The 18,143-nt window shown below is 33.8% G+C and overlaps 2 protein-coding genes across 2 annotated transcripts; both read left to right on the top strand.

Moving 5' to 3' along the window:
• Positions 1–3,442: 3,442 nt before the first annotated feature.
• Positions 3,443–9,248, top strand: LOC100810626 (neutral ceramidase 1). Its single transcript, XM_003544468.4, has 10 exons — positions 3,443–3,749; positions 3,934–4,322; positions 4,964–5,172; positions 5,606–5,950; positions 6,609–6,873; positions 6,971–7,238; positions 7,335–7,460; positions 7,679–7,742; positions 8,205–8,368; positions 8,573–9,248. Exons 2-10 carry the CDS (start codon positions 4,006–4,008, stop codon positions 9,119–9,121), a joined length of 2,307 nt encoding a protein of 768 aa, XP_003544516.1. The 5' UTR covers positions 3,443–3,749; positions 3,934–4,005; the 3' UTR covers positions 9,122–9,248.
• Positions 9,249–9,973: 725 nt separating this feature from the next.
• Positions 9,974–16,908, top strand: LOC100806538 (cytosolic enolase 3). Its single transcript, XM_003544459.5, has 13 exons — positions 9,974–10,248; positions 10,339–10,493; positions 10,569–10,743; positions 11,529–11,600; positions 11,713–11,829; positions 12,156–12,236; positions 12,639–12,715; positions 13,662–13,765; positions 14,606–14,704; positions 14,804–14,889; positions 15,290–15,376; positions 15,782–15,979; positions 16,470–16,908. The coding sequence occupies exons 1-13, from the start codon at positions 10,144–10,146 to the stop codon at positions 16,533–16,535; spliced, it is 1,422 nt and encodes a 473-aa protein (XP_003544507.1). The 5' UTR covers positions 9,974–10,143; the 3' UTR covers positions 16,536–16,908.
• The last annotated feature ends 1,235 nt before the right edge of the window (positions 16,909–18,143 follow it).

Genomic DNA, 18,143 nt, shown 5'->3' with positions numbered 1-18,143 from the left:
TACTTCGCAGTTGAGCCTAAATAAATATGAACAAATCTCAAAGATAGAAATAGAATCATCATCTTTATGAAGTGCCTATATAGGAATATTTAACTACAACCAACTTTATATCATGTTAACCAATTAAAGTTAAGCAAGTATTAACAACTAAATAACAGTCAACAATTGCAATTTTCAATAGCATATTTGATAAAGTTTGCCAGTGGCCTGCATAAATAGAATAGAAATGAACCTCTAGGAAAGACAGCAAGGAAGTCACTGAAATACATCCACTGAAGCATACCATACTTGATGCTGAAGCACAAGGCCGATACACCTTACATATAAGGTGGGAATTGGGAGAAAATAAATTCTATCGAGATTTCTCTTTGCCTGCAGCCCAATTCCGACCTTAATTGAATGGAGTAACTGATTACAATTAACTATCACCAGAAGTAATAATCTGCCCAAGTGCTTGTCTTGCACGAAGCTGCATCAACAAAATTTTTTTTACAAAATGACTAAGTATTTCCTCCAGACTCGAATATAAGCAAATCTAAACTCAGGTATGGTGGTCCAAAATATAAGTAAATCTAAACTCAGGTATAGTGGTCCAAAATATAAGCAAATCTTAATTGATTCCACCCTATTTAATGAAATCATTCCCAAAATGCCTTTTATTTAATTCAAATTTAATTTTCAACAACTCCTTTTGTTCTCATGATATCAATCACATGGCTTTTAAAATGGAGTATTCCCATTTGAAACAAGTTCCCCTAGAATTGAAGTCTTCCATCAATTAGCATGAACGATGATTTAGGAAATGAAGTTCATTTTATAAATGAGATTTAAGAAAATTAAATGAAGTTAACTAACATTCTTAATTAGTGTGAATTAGTTATTCTTATGTTTGAGTCCAAAGAGAGTATAGAACAAGACCAGTTTGAAATGAAGATTAAAAGACCTGCACATCCATGCAAGGATCGTTGACCATCTTCTTGATTTGAGAAACAATGCCTACCATTACGATGACGACGAGAAGGCCAATTTATTTATTTTTAAAATTAACGGATAATAGAGACTAAGAGAAATTGGACTAGTGTTGTTGAAGCTGGACCCCATTCTAGAATTTCGAAATTTTCACTTTCCGTTTCTATCTATACTCTTTTTTATAAATACTTATTTTAGTTAATTGTGAGGCGTTGACAGTAACGTCTTTGGATAATCACAAATAAATATAAAATAAAAATGTGATTTTGATTTTGATATATCATCTAATTTGTATTATATAAAAACTAATCTTTTATAATTTGATTTACAATTTTTTATATTTTTTAATTTATTATCACAATTTAAATTTTATTAATTAAATTTACATAATTATTATGTTATATTATTTTAAAAATAATTTTTATTTTTATTAATTTTAAAAAACATATTTTAGTTAAAAATAATCCTTTCATAACACAATAATATATTTTTATATTTAATATTAATTTTAAATAATATTTGGATATCTTTTTTAACATACAAAGATAATATATGTATCTTGATTACAAAACAAAAGAAATATCATAAATTATTTAATGTTTATTACTAATTATTATGAAAAAAATACACTATAAATGGCATACTATAATAATTAAAATTTAAAAAATATCTATATAATATTAAACATCCATTACATAAAAATAATATAATTGTAATATGTTATTTGATTCAATTTTAATGACAAGATCCAAAAATTGAATCAAATCACTAAAAATATACTGTTTTTGAAATTTTGTTTTTTTAATTTTCAGTTTAAACATTTTTGGGTTTTTTTAATCAATTTCGCGTGTTTATAGAAATTTTGTAACGCACATGAAAGAATTTAGTAATATGTTATCCAATGATATTGAATTTTGAATGTGCATATATTATTGTTATCCTATGATATTGAATTTTGAATGTGAGTTGTTACTTGTTCTAAAAGCACAAAAGCAAAATATAATGAAAAAGTTAAAGGAAATGGGCCACGACAGCTTCTAGTTGACTCTTAATGGAGCATATTTGGATCTCTACACGTGTTGTGTCAATGCCTTGACTTGGACGCATCGCTTGGAATGTTTTCCAAGGCCAGAATGTGTCATTCCTCATTGCCTAAAGTATGCACCACATTTTTTAAGAACATATCGTTAATAAATTTCAAACCCATGAATCTGTCAACATATCTCAAGCTTACTATTTCATTCGGGAACAATTTTCGTATGGTCTCTTTCAATTGTTATCGTTATTTAAGTTCCAACACCTAAGTGTTGTTTTATTTAATCAAATATAACTACACAAACTTCAATTTTGCCTCCCCCAATGAGAATAGTACTTTTGAAAAGAAAAAAAAAGTTATATTTTATTACACTCACAATTATAAAATACCCAAGTTTTCTTGATTACATTCTAAAAAAAACATATTTTGTATCAAATTCAGTTGTCTAGCTACTATTCCAACACATTATTATCAAGTACATGAACCGTAAACATATTTTATTTTCCTTTATATCATTATAGAAAGTTGTTGATCCCATTCAATGGAGAAATATAAAAAGAAACCCAGATAAGTGGGAGACAGAATTAATACTAGGAACTTCAAGATCCGAGATCGAACTCCATTACTCCATGTGGCAACTGGCAACAATATTTAATCAAAATAATTCATCATGCCAGTTCCCACTAATTTTCTGCGCCCACTTCAAAGCATTATTTTTAGCCCATGTGAACTTCATTCTTATCCCTCAAATTTTCAACACTTTCGTTTACTTATTATAGGCTAACTGCAAATATGTCATCCACTTAATTTAGATCTACTTGTGATCATATAGTGTGTCAAATTCATTGATATCTCTATCTCATTTTATTTATCACTTTTTTTTTAAAAAAAATATTAATTAGTTTTATAATAACACTCTTCGTTGTGATATAGGATAGAGCTGGGATGATTGTGAAGGTTTCACGTCCAAGGTGATTTCTCCTGCAAGCTAGTGTTACTTTGATGCAAGTAACACTACTGACTTAAGGTTAAAGGTGGACGCATTCTCCATAACACTCTTAAAAAATAAATAGACTAGTAAAAGTATAACTACAATTTTATAAGCTAGGAATTTAATTATTTAAGAAATAATGGTGTTTTAATTAGATAGAATTATTTTATTATAAAATTAATATAATAAATTAATTTCTTAATATATGTACATTATCTTAAATAATAAAATAAGAAAATTATGTAAACTATTGTTCATTTAACAATTTGTTATTACTTAGCTCAAAATTGACAAGTGGTGATTTTGAAAGAGTTTAATAAGCATGGATAATAGTTTTCATTTTTGGTATATAATTATTATAAATAAAATAAAATAATGATATACGATATATTACTAGTTTTTTTTAGAATACTCTATATTAATATAATATCTGTAATATCAACAATGTTGAATTAAATGTTAATAACTTATATCTCTTAATTATTAGAGAGAGAGAGAGAGAGAGAGTACTCCATGCAATCCAAAGTGCGAACCTTCAAATAGGAGGGTGTGTCTTCCCGTGCCAGTTCCGCCACTCTACCAACCAGTCCAATTTCCTTTCCTTTCCTTTCTCTCCATTGGACACTGCCTCTTGTCTCTCTCAATTGGCTTTTCTTCCCTTTTCCTTTATTGGGGCAGCCTCTCTGCAATCCACAGATAACTTAGATTACTTCCACATGCTCATCTCATCATTCCCAGCTTTTCATCTGAGTGGTGAGAAACTAAATTGCCCTTTATTGCTTCCTACGCTTTTCTAATTTAATATGTATATATGTTGAACCATATTTATTTTATATTCTAGCTATCACTGATTGCGAATTTGGAATTGCTTGCTTTGGAAGTTCTTTTATTTCTATTTTTGTAATAACTGCAAGTTTTGTGGGTGTGATTTGTGAAGGGAGATGAGAAGAACTGGCCGAGCTTTAAAAAAAAAAAAACTGCTCTTGTTTTTTCTCTGAATTTCGGTGTGATGGAGTTCCCTTCCCCTACTATGCGAGTTTGGACCCTTTTCTTGTTCCTGCTACTTCTGAAGAGTGATGTTGTGCAATCGGCTTCTGATTCCTTGATTGGTCTTGGAAGCTATGACATTACCGGTCCTGCAGCTGATGTTAACATGATGGGGTATGCCAACACTGAGCAAATTGCATCTGGGGTTCACTTCAGGCTGCGGGCTCGGGCTTTCATTGTTGCTCAGCCAAAGGGTAACCGGGTAGTGTTTGTGAACCTCGACGCTTGCATGGCTTCACAGCTCGTAGTCATCAAAGTAATTGAGAGGCTGAAAGCAAGGTATCAATAATGACTTCTTTGCTCTCAAGAAATTACTATTATGATAATAACTTGTAGAAATTATGGAAGATTGATTATATGGGAGATTTTCTTATATATCTGTGAGTGGCAGCTGGACCACCCGGCCAAATAAGCTGCTGTGGCATAGTTGACCAAATAACTGCCTACGCCTTTCAGGCTAGGAGCTTGAGGGACTATGGACCATTTGGCCGAGTAAGTAGGTCGTAGATGGCTGACCTACACTTGTAACTCCGAGGAGCATTTACTATGGCCAATTCACTCTAGGGCACTAACAATGGAGAGGCCCTAAGGCTTTAGGAGTCAACGGACCTCTCGGATCTTAAGGCCCAATATAATAAAGGTCTAGATCCTCCTCACGCGTGACTAAGGCACCATTCACTCCACCCTCCAGAAAAAAAGGCAGGAACCATAGGAGGACACACTTGTTAAATAGGCATGACTAACCCAGGTCACACTAGGGTATGCTTGGTAGAGTCTCACCAGGGTTTCTTGAGTTCACATTGAGCTTTAGGATTCTCCGGCGATTGCGTTCTCTAGCATGAAAAGCGGCTGATGTTTCCATTTAATTTGTTTGATCCCTAAGTTTTGTGCCTGATTTTGTACTTTATTTTGTTTGACAGATATGGTGACCTATATACTGAAAAGAATGTGGCTATTAGTGGAATTCACACTCATGCTGGTCCTGGGGGTTATCTCCAATATGTTGTGTATATTGTGACATCTCTTGGATTTGTTCGCCAGTCATTTGATGTCATTGTTGATGGCATTGAGAAAACCATTGTTCAGGCCCATGAAAATCTCCGCCCAGGATCAATATTTGTCAATAAGGGTAAGGGAAAGACTTTTCATTCCTTTTTTGTCCTTTCTCCCTTGGGTACTTATATTTATATACAGATGTGAGCACAGGTGGATAATTTAAATGTTGTGTAAATTATTATAATTATGGTAGTTTTTGCATACTGTTGAAACATGTCAGAAAAAGATGAAAAACAGCAAGAAGCAAGTTGCACCAACTGTCTAGAAATAAATGAATGAGGCAAGCCTGACCTTTTTCTTATAGGATGTAGGGTTTTCCCATCTTTACTTTTCCTGACATCGTTAACTTTATTAAGAATTTGTTTAGTAGTATTATTTTAAAGCTATCAATGTGATTTCTAGTAAGTGCACTAGTTGGTAGTCATATGGTTTAATTATTATGTCATTTCTCCCTCTCTTTGTTGATAATATCGCATGGTTTGAGATAAATTATCTTCAACTTGCAGGAGAGCTCTTAGATGCTGGTGTAAATCGCAGTCCTAGTGCTTATCTCAACAATCCTGCTGCAGAGAGAAGCAAATTTAAGTATGATGTTGATAAAGAAATGACTCTGTTAAAGTTTGTTGATGATGAATGGGGTCCTTTGGGAAGTTTCAATTGGTTTGCTACTCATGGTACTTCAATGAGCCGAACAAACTCATTAATTAGCGGGGATAATAAGGGTGCAGCTGCACGATTTATGGAAGACTGGTTTGAGCGAAAAGGGTCTGTAAGAATGGATTCGGTTGGATTTGAAAATGATGGAATCCCCCGAAGAATTTCAAACATAATTCCCAGCCTTCATGATAATCGTAAGCTGTTTGCTTTTGGCTACAATGCATCCATTGATAAATTAAGTAGCTTCTTTTCCATTACAGTATGTTCATTTAATAGCTTCAGAATTTATAGGTTTATATGCCATGTGATGTGGGTCCATTGTTCTAGCATGTTTTTGCCTTGCAGGGTAAAGGCTTCAAATGTGGTTTGACCAAAGGATTTCCCCCCTTTTGTGTTAGAAATTAGAATATATAAAAACATCTTATCATATTTTAGAATATATTTGATTATCCTTACAGAGAAATAGTTGCTGTAGAAAATCAACAAGCCTTAAAACAGTCCAAAAAGTAAGAGCAACCACCAAACAAGAGGAAAATTTGTACTTTGGCAACGTGCTGGATTGCCTTGTGTAGTTAGTTACATGTATTCTGAACTCTGATCTGGTGCTTCTGAGTTTTACAAGTCTTCTCATAAAAGTCCTAATATTGGTGGAGTTAATGGAGCTGTCGACGAACAAGACAAGATGTAAATACCCTAAATGACTGATGGAGCAAACTAATGAAACATACATGAATGATATCTTGCTTTATATATGTGGTATAAATAGTTTATCAATAAGGTGAATATATGATGATAATAATAATAATTAATAAATGAATACGTTTCTAACCTCACTTAAATTTATTGGTCCAGACCATGAATTACTGGAACTTGCTGCCTCATTCCAATCTCCTCCTGGTAAACCTGCAACCAAAACTTCAAGCGTTGCTAGACGTGTGAGAGGTGTCCTTACGCAGGTTGACAAGCCTAGATTTGTTTCTGCATTTTGTCAAACAAATTGCGGTGATGTTAGTCCAAATGTACTTGGAGCTTTTTGTATAGACACTGAACTACCTTGTGACTTCAATCATAGTACATGTGGAGGAAAGAATGAATTATGCTATGGCCGAGGACCTGGGTAATTTTTATTGCATGCTCAATGTTTCTTTGTTTTTTTTACGATTTTCCTAAGCCTTTATGGTTGCTAAAGTGCCTCCTATAAACTGATGTTGCAGTTATCCAGATGAATTTGAAAGCACACGTATTATAGGGGAGAGACAATTTAAAAAAGCAGTGGAGCTATTCAACGGAGCATCTGAACAGATTAAAGGGAAGGTTGATTTTCGACATGCTTTCATAGATTTCTCCCAGCTTGAGGTAAATCCTTCTAAAGTAGGAGCTTCTGAGGTTGTAAAGACATGCCCTGCTGCAATGGGATTTGCATTTGCTGCTGGAACAACAGATGGACCTGGAGCTTTTGACTTTAAGCAAGGTGATGATCAGGTAACCATTGATAAGACCTTATGCTTACCTATTATCCTGGCCTTGTATTCTTAAATATCTTTGAAACTCTGCTTATTATTTCTAATTGTATGTCAGGGAAATCCTTTCTGGATGCTGGTCCGTAACTTGCTTAAAACGCCAGGCAAGGAACAAGTAGACTGTCACCACCCAAAGCCCATTTTGCTTGATACTGGCGAAATGAAGCTACCATATGATTGGGCGGTAAGTTACTCGTGATGTTCTTTGATGATGGTAGTTTCATGTTTCTCTTCACCCATTTCTGCCATAAAGATATGCTACCATCACAAGGCATCTTTTTTTCAAAGGAAATATTTCTTCATTTGGCCCTGATTGCAAATGCTCTCACTGCTGAAACAAAGAGTGTGATTTTTTATAACTTCTACTAATTTGAACCTTTATTTGCTCATGTTCATTTGCAGCCTTCAATACTTCCTATCCAGATCCTCCGAGTTGGGCAGCTTGTTATTCTCAGTGTACCAGGAGGTATGAGCTCTTATTTTTAATTTCTTAAAATGATGTTATTGTTGGAATTTCTATCCTTTGCATTTTGAAACATTTAAGTTTCAACATCAACAACCTTGGTCGAATGAGAATATATTGAGTCAGAGAAAAAAAATATGTTGAACTGTTATTGGGATCATAATATTTTGATGATGTCTATTCCAACAATACTGGGTTCAATTCAAAGGATGGCTGCGTCTTAGTTATGCGAGTCTCTCACTATTTATTTTTGTGTGTCTAAATGTTTTAAGATCCGATATAATCCAAATGTGTTGCTTAATATGTTGTGCTATTATATTATATATTTGTATGGTCATATTTTTTCCTTGCAGATCTATATTTATATTTTTATACAAGTATTTGTGAATTGTGAGACAATCTAATCTGGCCTATGTATTTCTTTGGGTGCTTCATGCTTCCTGTAATTGTTTTTACTTCTGACAGAATTTACAACAATGGCTGGGAGGCGTCTTCGTGACGCTGTGAAGACAGTGCTAAGTGGTAGCAAAGGCTTTGGTAGCAACATTCATGTTGTTATTGCGGGGTTGACTAATACTTATTCACAGTATGTGACTACATACGAAGAGTACCAGGTGCAGAGATATGAGGTCAGTTACAACTGTTGTGTTGTGGAAAGAGACATGAAGCATGCAGCAAACCTTTTTAGATTGCTATAGCAAGAGTAAATGTAACATTAGTGGAAATTTACATTTTTAGGGATGCAACTTATCATCAAATAACATAACTTCATATTGGCAAGAGATGTAACCATTATGTGCTGCTTTATTTAACTTCAATTTTCATGTTATCAGGGTGCTTCCACGCTGTACGGTCCACACACACTGAGTGCTTACATTCAGGAGTTTACGAAGCTTGCGCGTGCTCTCATCAGTGGCCAGCCTGTAGAACCAGGTCCACAACCCCCTGACCTCCTTGATAAGCAAATAAGCTTATTAACACCAGTTGTGATGGATGCAACCCCTATTGGTGTAAAGTTTGGGGATTGTAGCTCTGATGTTCCCAAGAACTCGAACTTTAAGAGAGGTGACATGGTGTCTGTTACTTTCTGGTCTGCGTGCCCTCGTAACGACCTTATGACTGAAGGTACATTTTCCCTGGTGGAATTTCTCCAAGGAAAGGATACTTGGGTTCCTGCTTATGATGATGATGATTTCTGCCTGCGCTTCAAGTGGTCTAGGCCTTTCAAACTCAGTTCTCACAGTAAAGCTACCATAGAATGGAGAATCCCACAGGATGTAACTCCTGGTGTATACAGAATCAAACATTTTGGGGCTGCAAAGGGCTTGTTAGGATCAATTCATCACTTTACTGGTTCATCTAGTGCATTTGTAGTTGCATAGTAAAGGGGGGCATACTGATTGATTAAACGTGTTTAATGGTTCGAACACCATTACTACTATATTGTGGTTTATTGTACTGAACTGTGGCAGAATACATTAAAATTAAATCAAGGATGATTCCACCGGATATCATTTGTCTCCTTTCCTAGAAATTCTCTGCAACTTGCCAATTTCATTATATTTTCATTTGAGTTAACATAATAATTTATCAGAGTAGTTAATCAAGTCATTTGTGGCTTACAATTGCTCTTATAACATTGCTAATTACTCCCATCTTTAATTGGTGATACATGAAAGTTTTTTTGTAAGTTCTTAAACTAATTATTTTTAGTAATTATTATATAATTTCGGACCGTCATGATCTTGGTCAAACTTCACTTCACGCGACACATATAATTGAATTTTATTATTTTTTGGTGTAAACTAAAAAAACTCAATTATACACCATATGGAAATTGCTTAAGATCGCGACCACATAATGATCTAGAGCTAAACAAATTTTCATATTATAAATCGTTTAATTTTGTGAAAATTGATGCATTTTTGTGTTTTTTAAAAGGCTTTTAGTATCAATTTTTTTTAACAGCATTAATATTTAGAATTATCCTTATTAAATGTAGAGTTTAATTTCTATACTTTATTAGCTTAAAGTTTTTTTTATTGTAAATTAATTAAAAACCATGACGAGTAGATATAATTTGAAGGTAATTATTATAAATGTAAACTAACTTTTTATATATGACAATTTATTCTTTAAATATTTGAATTATAATTTAGTGGAATAAAGGAAATAAACAAAATTTAAAAGTAAACTCGATTTATTTATACTTATACGACGACGTTTAACAAGAACGGTTTTCTAGTCTATGCTATCTGCTACACTAGGAAGAAGAAGAAAAAGCAGCAGCAGCATCAGTGTTGAATCTCGTTTTCCCAGCAGAAGAAGAAAGCAAGGGCACGCACATCTTCTCAGCTGTGAGTGAGAATTTGGAGAGTAGAAGAAGACGCAGCTGATTGTGGAAATGTCAGTGCAAGATTACCTGGACAAGCACATGCTTTCCCGGAAACTCGAAGATGCCGTCAATGCCGCCGTTAGGGCCAAAACCTCCGATCCCGTTCTCTTCATCGTATCTCTCTACCTCTCATCATCTCTTTTCATTTTTTTTCCCGTTTCTCTCATCGGAATTTCTCAGCATGCGTTTTTCCGGTGACCGCAGTCGAATCACATGAGAAAAGCTGTGCAATCGGTCATAACGAAAATCAAGGCGAGACAGATCCTCGATAGCAGAGGAATTCCAACCGTCGAAGTCGACTTGCATACTAACAAAGGCGTGTTCCGCGCTTCAGTTCCCAGCGGCAACTCCACCAGCATGTAAGCCTTTTATTTATTTATTTTTCAATCGCTCTCGTTCAATTATCGATTTGGTTTGTTAATGATTCGTTTCAGGTATGAAGCTGTTGAGTTACGCGACGGTGACAAAGGAGTGTATCTCGGAAATGGCGTGGCTAAAGCTGTTAAAAATATCAATGACAAAATATCTGAGGCGTTGATCGGTATGGATCCTACGCTTCAGTCGCAGATTGATCAGGCCATGATTGACCTCGACAAAACTGAGAAGAAGGTAATTTAACGTCTCTCTCTTTCTCTCCCTGCTATGAATTCAATCAATTGGCTGTTAATTTACCGTATTACATATTGTTTTGTTCAATGCTTTGATTATTTTACATTTCCAAATGAATTTGGTTAGTGATTAGGAAAAATGCTATGAAAAGGTTGAATAGTCTTATAGTATGGTTTTACTGTCTTTTTCATTAGTCCAGGATACATAACGTTTAGCTTTTCTTAGTTATGTTGATGGATACAATTGGGTTAGTGCTTGCTAGGTTGCTACTCGGAAACAACTCTAAGTGGTGAAGGTCGTAGTTTTCCTTCTCCATCTCCATATATTTTCACTGTTCTATTTTTTCTCTCTTCATTTTCCATTTCTTTTACAAAGTGCTCACTTAGGCTAGTGGGAGAATTTGTTTGGCTGTTGGAAATATGATAAATTCATACAAGATATTATGGAAGCATTAGTTGCATACTTGCATTTCACTTAGTATGTGCATACTTAGTTTCCTTTTCAGTTTTTAATGGTTCAAGTTCATAATATATTTTTTTTAAAAAAGATAATTCCTAGTGACTGTCTTTCTTCTATATTCTTCGGAGAGCTTGATGAAGGCAGTGGGTGTCATTGATTTTTATATCAAACACTTGTTGCGATCAGATACTAGCGCATCCATGTTTGAATAATTCATCTTAGCAATATAGTTCTCCGAATTTTTGTAAGATTATATATATATATGTGTGTGTGTGTGTGTGTGTGTGTGTGTGTATTATCTGTTCTGTTTCTGATTTTCTCTGCAGGGGGAACTTGGAGCCAATGCTATATTAGCTGTGTCCATTGCTGCTTGTAAAGCTGGTGCTGCAGAAAAGGAGGCATGGCTCTTTAACAATTAATATTTTTATAAGTTCATTTAACTTTTAATCTGGAAAATAAGTATATATGTTTGAGTCATGATATCATGAAAATAAAGACAAAAATATACAGGTTCCACTTTACAAGCACATTGCTGACCTGTCTGGAAAAACCAGCCCAACACTTCCTGTTCCTGCCTTTACTGTCATAAGTGGTGGAAAACATGCTGGGAGTAACCTGGCCATTCAGGTATAGTTTCTGTTGAAGTTTAATTTCTTAGACATTCTCATTAGTGTTTTAATAATCTTACCTCCATTAGGGATGTGTTCCTTTCCTCTAAAGAAACTAATGAACAGTGAAATTAAATGACAAATGTTCAATTATTTTTGTTGTTTTTAACACCTGTTCAATTATTTATGGCATAACTTTTGCAATTTATTATTGTGTTTAATTCTGTTCTTTATTTTCTGAGCAAGCAAAAACAGATATAGTTTCTTTTTAATCTGTGTTTCTTCTGCTTCATAGTGATTTAAACTCTTTTAATTATGAAATCTTTCTTACGTAATTCCTATTAGGAAATCATGATTCTCCCAATTGGAGCAAGCAAATTTGAGGAAGCATTGCGAATGGGCACCGAAACCTATCATCACTTAAAGGTGGTTTTGCTTTATTTCTTCTTTTTTTTACCCAATCCTATTGCTTTTACTTTCTATCTTTAGGGATTTTTTTTCTCCTCATAATTTCACTCATTGCAATGTTTCCAAACTAGAAACGTATCAAGTTTAGTTGCATTGAGTTTGGTTACATTGTCGTTTACCTGGCTTATAATGATTTAGATCGGTAGATCCTATGTTATTACTACTTTAGTCTTCCTTTGTTGTTGCTTACTGTTCCTACGGTGGTGGTATTTGGTTTTAATTGATTTGACAATCCAATCTGTTGTTTCCCAGCCCATATATATGTTTTTTGATCAATGATGGATTAAAAATCCTAATAGCCACTTGCTGATATCGTGTTTAAGCTGATACATTTATTTATTGTTGATGACAAAAGGGCAGGCTGTCATTACAGAAAAATATGGTGCACATAACTGTAATGTTGGTGAAGATGGTGGCTTTGCTCCTAATATCTCCAGGCAAGCTTTTTATTGGATTTCTACAGCTTTTGAAAATTCTTTACTGTTAAATACAACAATAAAGCCTTTCCACTTTATGGGGTCAATTACATGGAACCACTGCACCACAAATTTCTGTACAATTCTTCACCATTAAATGAATAATATAAAAGGGGTAAAAAGTCTCCATGTTAGAAGAAAGGAAAGAAAAACAAAAAATATCTCCAAACTACTGGTTTTACTGCTGTAATTTCTCTTACTGTCTATTGTGATTTCTTGGATACATTGATATGATCTATCTGTTCCTTTGAAATCTATGATAAATATGTGATGAAAAGAATTTCATTTGTATTTTGCCTCTTAATCTTACTTGCACTTTCTTTTAGTCAACATTTTGAACTGCTGCATGTTATAATTACCATGTTTTCTTCTACATGGTAAATGCATGTTATGAATTATGATTACATCTGTTTTTTAAGATTAATAAAACCAGCTAGTGTCCTATGTGCATGAATATTTTTAAATTCAGGTGAAATATAAAACTAGAATCTAAGATGTTTAGATTAAAATATAAAAAAGTTAAAGTTATAAGCATGATATGAAGAATTAATTCCAAAGAATATGGGTTGTAAATGAAAAAGAAGAGAGAGTAGATTAATAGATTAAGTTAACTTTCAAGAGAATATATTATCAAATTTAATATAAAGGGGTGGTTGTATTAATTTTATGTATTTGCTTTTGCTTATTGTTAATGTTATTTGAAGCTAATTATCTAAATTTTTAAGCAACTAAAGATTTAATACCAAACTATTATAGTTTTTTAAATATAAAATCACTTGATATTTATGAAATTTGCACTTGGCTAATCTTGTGACATTAAGTATTTTTCCACTCAAATAATTCTTGTTATATTAAGCATTTTGATTTTACTTCTACCTTTTAGCTGACTGTGTTTAAGTATCATCAGCTTTAGAGAAGCCCTGGATCTTGTGAAGGAGGCCATTAGCAGAACTGGTTATAATGAGAAAATAAAGATAGCTCTTGATGTTGCTGCTACAAATTTTTGCATAGGTATTTCTAAGTTTCTCTCACTTGTGTGCTTTTAGATTCTTAAGAAGATGGAATTTGGTGATACTTGCTTTACTATTTTGCTTATAGCTATTGTAATGAGAGACTGTGTTGCAGCAGTGCTATGCTAACTGCGTCATTTATGAAAATATGAACCATTAATTATCTTTTGCTGTCGTAGCAAAATAAAACTAGTCTTTCTAAGAGATGCAAAAATAGCACTCTTATTTGATAATAGTACTTCAATAATGACATAAATACAAATGACCATCCTGGGCCATGGTAATATGTCATCTTTATATTCTATTTAGGGGTGTCATTTCAGCTTTGTTTCTGAATCTGGCAACTCTGGTTTCACAAGTATTATGTGACCCAGTATGTGGTAATTTTTATTTTTTTTGTGGGAGGGGGGGGGGGGTGTTACAAGGTAACCACTTTTGGATTGGTTGAGTTTTCATACTGTAGAGAATCAGAGAGATAAAATAAGGGAGAGATAAAATAAGGGTTTGTAAGAGTTAGATTAAAAAGCCAATAGGATGAGCATGATGAGCGACTGTTATGAACTTTAATCTGTAGAGCTTGTTATCAACTTATTGTCATAGTTTATCATTTTAATGTTTTATTTTTAATATTAATACTAGATAATTAATTTATATGGAAAGTTGCTGCAAAATATTATAATATATAATGCTAAGTTGCTAACAGCCTCTAACACCTTTTTCTGTGATGCACCCTGCCTCATCTCATGGTGTTAAAACCCCCTAGTACTTTTTGGGCACCTTTTGCCTTAGAATAATTTTAACCAGTTTTTACTGTTGTGTATATGTGTTTTCCCTAATATAGGTAAAAGATATGATCTGGACTTCCAATCTCCTCAAAAGTCTGGACAGAATTTTAAGTCAGCAGAGGATATGATAGAGTTGTTCAAGGAACTATGCTCTGGTAAACCAGTTTATCTTAGTATTTTCCTGATGGGGGACATTATAAATTATTTAGCCTATGCTTTGTGTTTATTTTGGATTTTTCTTTTTGAATTTGTAGAATACCCTATTGTGTCAATAGAAGATCCATTTGACAGGGAAGATTGGGAACATATCAAGCATATCTCAAGTCTTGGGATTTGTCAGGTATTATTTTTTAATCCATTAATATTTTGTTTGAGTTAATGTGAATTCAATCTCTGTCCTGGTTAACTTGTGCAGCCAAAGAAGATTGATGCTATGAAGTATACCTTATCATTTTGGAGATTATATGATATTTTTTAATGATAGCAATGGATATTTTTAATAGAAAATAATAACCAACTGATTGTTAGTGTATCAATGCCATATTCACTCATTAGCAGGCTATGTGAACAAGGGAGGAAAAACAATATCATATAAAATTGTTGTCTTTTGTCACATTATTGGGGTTGTGAGCATTAGAAAGGTTATTTGCATATTACCACCGAGATGCTAAGTTTATCTATTGGCTACTGATTGGAACTTCTGTTTTTATAGTTTCCCTTCATTTTGAATGGTTCTGCAGGTAGTTGGGGATGATCTCTTGATGTCAAATGCAAAACGCATTGAGAGAGCAATAACTGAGTCTGCTTGTAATGCCCTTCTTCTTAAGGTAACTTGCTGTTTCTTCAATTAACTTTCAAGTGTTTGTTTTGCCTAATGACAAATTTAATCTTATCATGTTTTAATTTTTTGATATTATTTTGTTTTTTAATAATAAATAGTAAACTTAGTTGTTCATGGACTGGAAGCAATCTTGTTTCAGATCTAAGTTGAGGTGTTGGATATCCACAAATATCATTTTCATGGAAATACAAGATCGTAAATTAAAAAGTTAGTTTATGTAAAAGAGAAAGAAATCTAAACATAGCTTGCCTGTAATTTAGTTTTGCCACTTTTTATTTATTTTTATAAATCATTTGGGAGGGTATTTTAAATATACTGCTCTGTACTTTTTCTTCTTTTTTATTGAAGAAAATAAACACTGAAAATGTGGTGATTTACCATTGTAATCTAGGTCAACCAAGTAGGAACTGTTACAGAAGTCATTGAAGTGGTGAAGCTGGCAAAGGAAGCACATTGGGGGGTGGTAACATCTCATAGATGTGGAGAAACTATAGACTCTTTCATTGCTGATTTATCTGTTGGCCTTGCTTCTGGTGTAATTAAAGCAGGTGCTCCTTGCAGAGGAGAACGGCTAGAAAAGTACAACCAGGTCTCTATCTGATTCTTATGCTGATGGTTTTACTGCATGCATGATGGTCATGATTCTTGAATACTTCAAAAAAATTCATTTACCAAACTTATTTTGTCAACTCACCAATTCCTCTCCCATGGAAAGGTGGTGGCAGTTTTCTATGATAGGTGGTATATTTGTGATATCAGTAGTGTTTAAGTGATGATTTTATAACCTGTAATTTTGTTCATTGCTGGTTGTAAATATGCTAATTTGTTCTGTCGTTTTTTTGCAATAGCAGTCGTACTAGTTAGTACCTGTAATCTGTAGATGTTATTCCTCTTTAGGCTTCTCACCCTATGTGGCTTGATGGCAATATCTGTATATGATTCTCTTAATAATAAAATGCATATTAAAAGCAATAGCTGAGTCTCATGTAGAGATGAAGTTGATATTTGTCGTGTATGTATTCTCGTTTGTAAAGTGAAACGAAGGAAAAGCATAACAGTTACCATCTGAATTTTGATAGTTACTTCGGATTGAGGAGGAGCTCGGAGATCAAGCAGTTTATGCCAGTGAAGATTGGAGGCAATAAGAATGAAAATTTTCTTCATATCGGTCTTTAAGATATGCTTTTCTTCTTGAAGTTTGATACGTGTGGTTGAAGTTCATCACTGTACCATATTCATCAACTGCTGATGTTCTATTGCCATTACTTCAACTTTGATCGTTTTGTGCTATTGGGCTTTGGAGAATGTTTCAACGAGTATTCAACAATCTGTACAAGATAGTGCGGCCTGTTTATTTATCTATTGTTATAGGGGATAAAAACTTGCACTAATTTAATGCTGAAGTTAAAATTGTTCTGGGTAAGTGATATTGATTATAGTCATCCAATTCTTCGCATTGCTTATGTTCCAGCGCACCTCCTTTTACAGACCTGATTTATCATTAGATAGATTTTATCATTTTTACCTTCTTTTTTGTACTTAATACTTTCTTGTGCCTTTATAATTTAAATTGATATGTGATGAGCAATGGAGAAAGGGAGGCTATTTGGTTTCCTCGCATTAATGTTTTTCATATTTTTTTCTCCCAATATTATCTAGACATTTTGTAATATTTTTTCAATAAGGATTAACTCGGTATGTTTGTTCTCTTTTAGCATAACAGAGTACAGAAGGCAGAGAGATTAATACCCTGAAATTTATGGAAGTCGATAAACTTGCAAACGTTACGTCCCATTATCAACTTGATCTACCAAGTATACCTTTTTGAAGTCCTTTCCTTCACCGATGGACATCCTTTGAAACAATTACCAAACTAGATCGTGGCAACACTTTTTTGTATTTGGTTTTCATCACAGCAAGGGAGATTCACAATGCTTTCTTTACTGTTCTGTTAGTATTTGCGCTTAAAAATATACGCCTTTGGATTTTATTCATGATTGAAGATGCCTTTTCACTGTATTTGGCCGTAATTGGAAAAGCACTTATAAACCAAGAGTAGAAAGTGCTTTCCAACCGCAAATGACAAGAAAACAACAGAACATCAAAGCTTGATTCCTTTTAGCTACACATGAACCCCAGCAAACACTGTTCGTGCCAGGTCCTACTTTATATCAAATCCAGAAAACGTGTGCAAAAAATAAAGCGGCAAGTGAAAGCGAACACAACCCATCTCGGCAGCAATTTTGTACACAAACACAGCCGCCGGCAGCTCCTTTGACAAGCTGATCGATGGTGAGTGTATCAGATAACAGCGTTGCCTTCCTGAGCATGTCCACACATCTCATTTCAAATTTCAGGCTCACAGGCTGAGTCATCTTTATCAGAGTGACTTCAAAAGGCTGCATAAATAAACAAATAAATAAATTCCACCCATCAGTTTAAATCAATCGATCGAAGAAGAATCCTAACCATAATATTCTGTTATTAGGTGAATTGAGAAACCCACATGCAAGAGAAAGAGAAAGAGCAATTTGGTGCTAGTGTGTACTATAAACATGCAATTAATTAATTAATTAGTCAACATGTGAACATACCTCGTGCTTGCGGAGTACAGTTGAAATCCCAAAATCTCCAATGGTGCTAAACATGAGAGTACCCTTGTCGGTAACATGAATGCTAACTACAACATAACAAAATATTAAAATGAAAGAAAAAAGAAAAATAGAGAAAAATGGAGTAGCTAGGAAGCAAAA

This window comes from Glycine max, chromosome 14 (genome assembly GCF_000004515.6).
Source record: "Glycine max cultivar Williams 82 chromosome 14, Glycine_max_v4.0, whole genome shotgun sequence".
Lineage (NCBI taxonomy): Eukaryota > Viridiplantae > Streptophyta > Magnoliopsida > Fabales > Fabaceae > Glycine > Glycine max.
The sequence above is the reverse complement of the archived record's forward strand: the minus strand, read 5'-3'. Positions and strand labels throughout refer to the sequence as shown.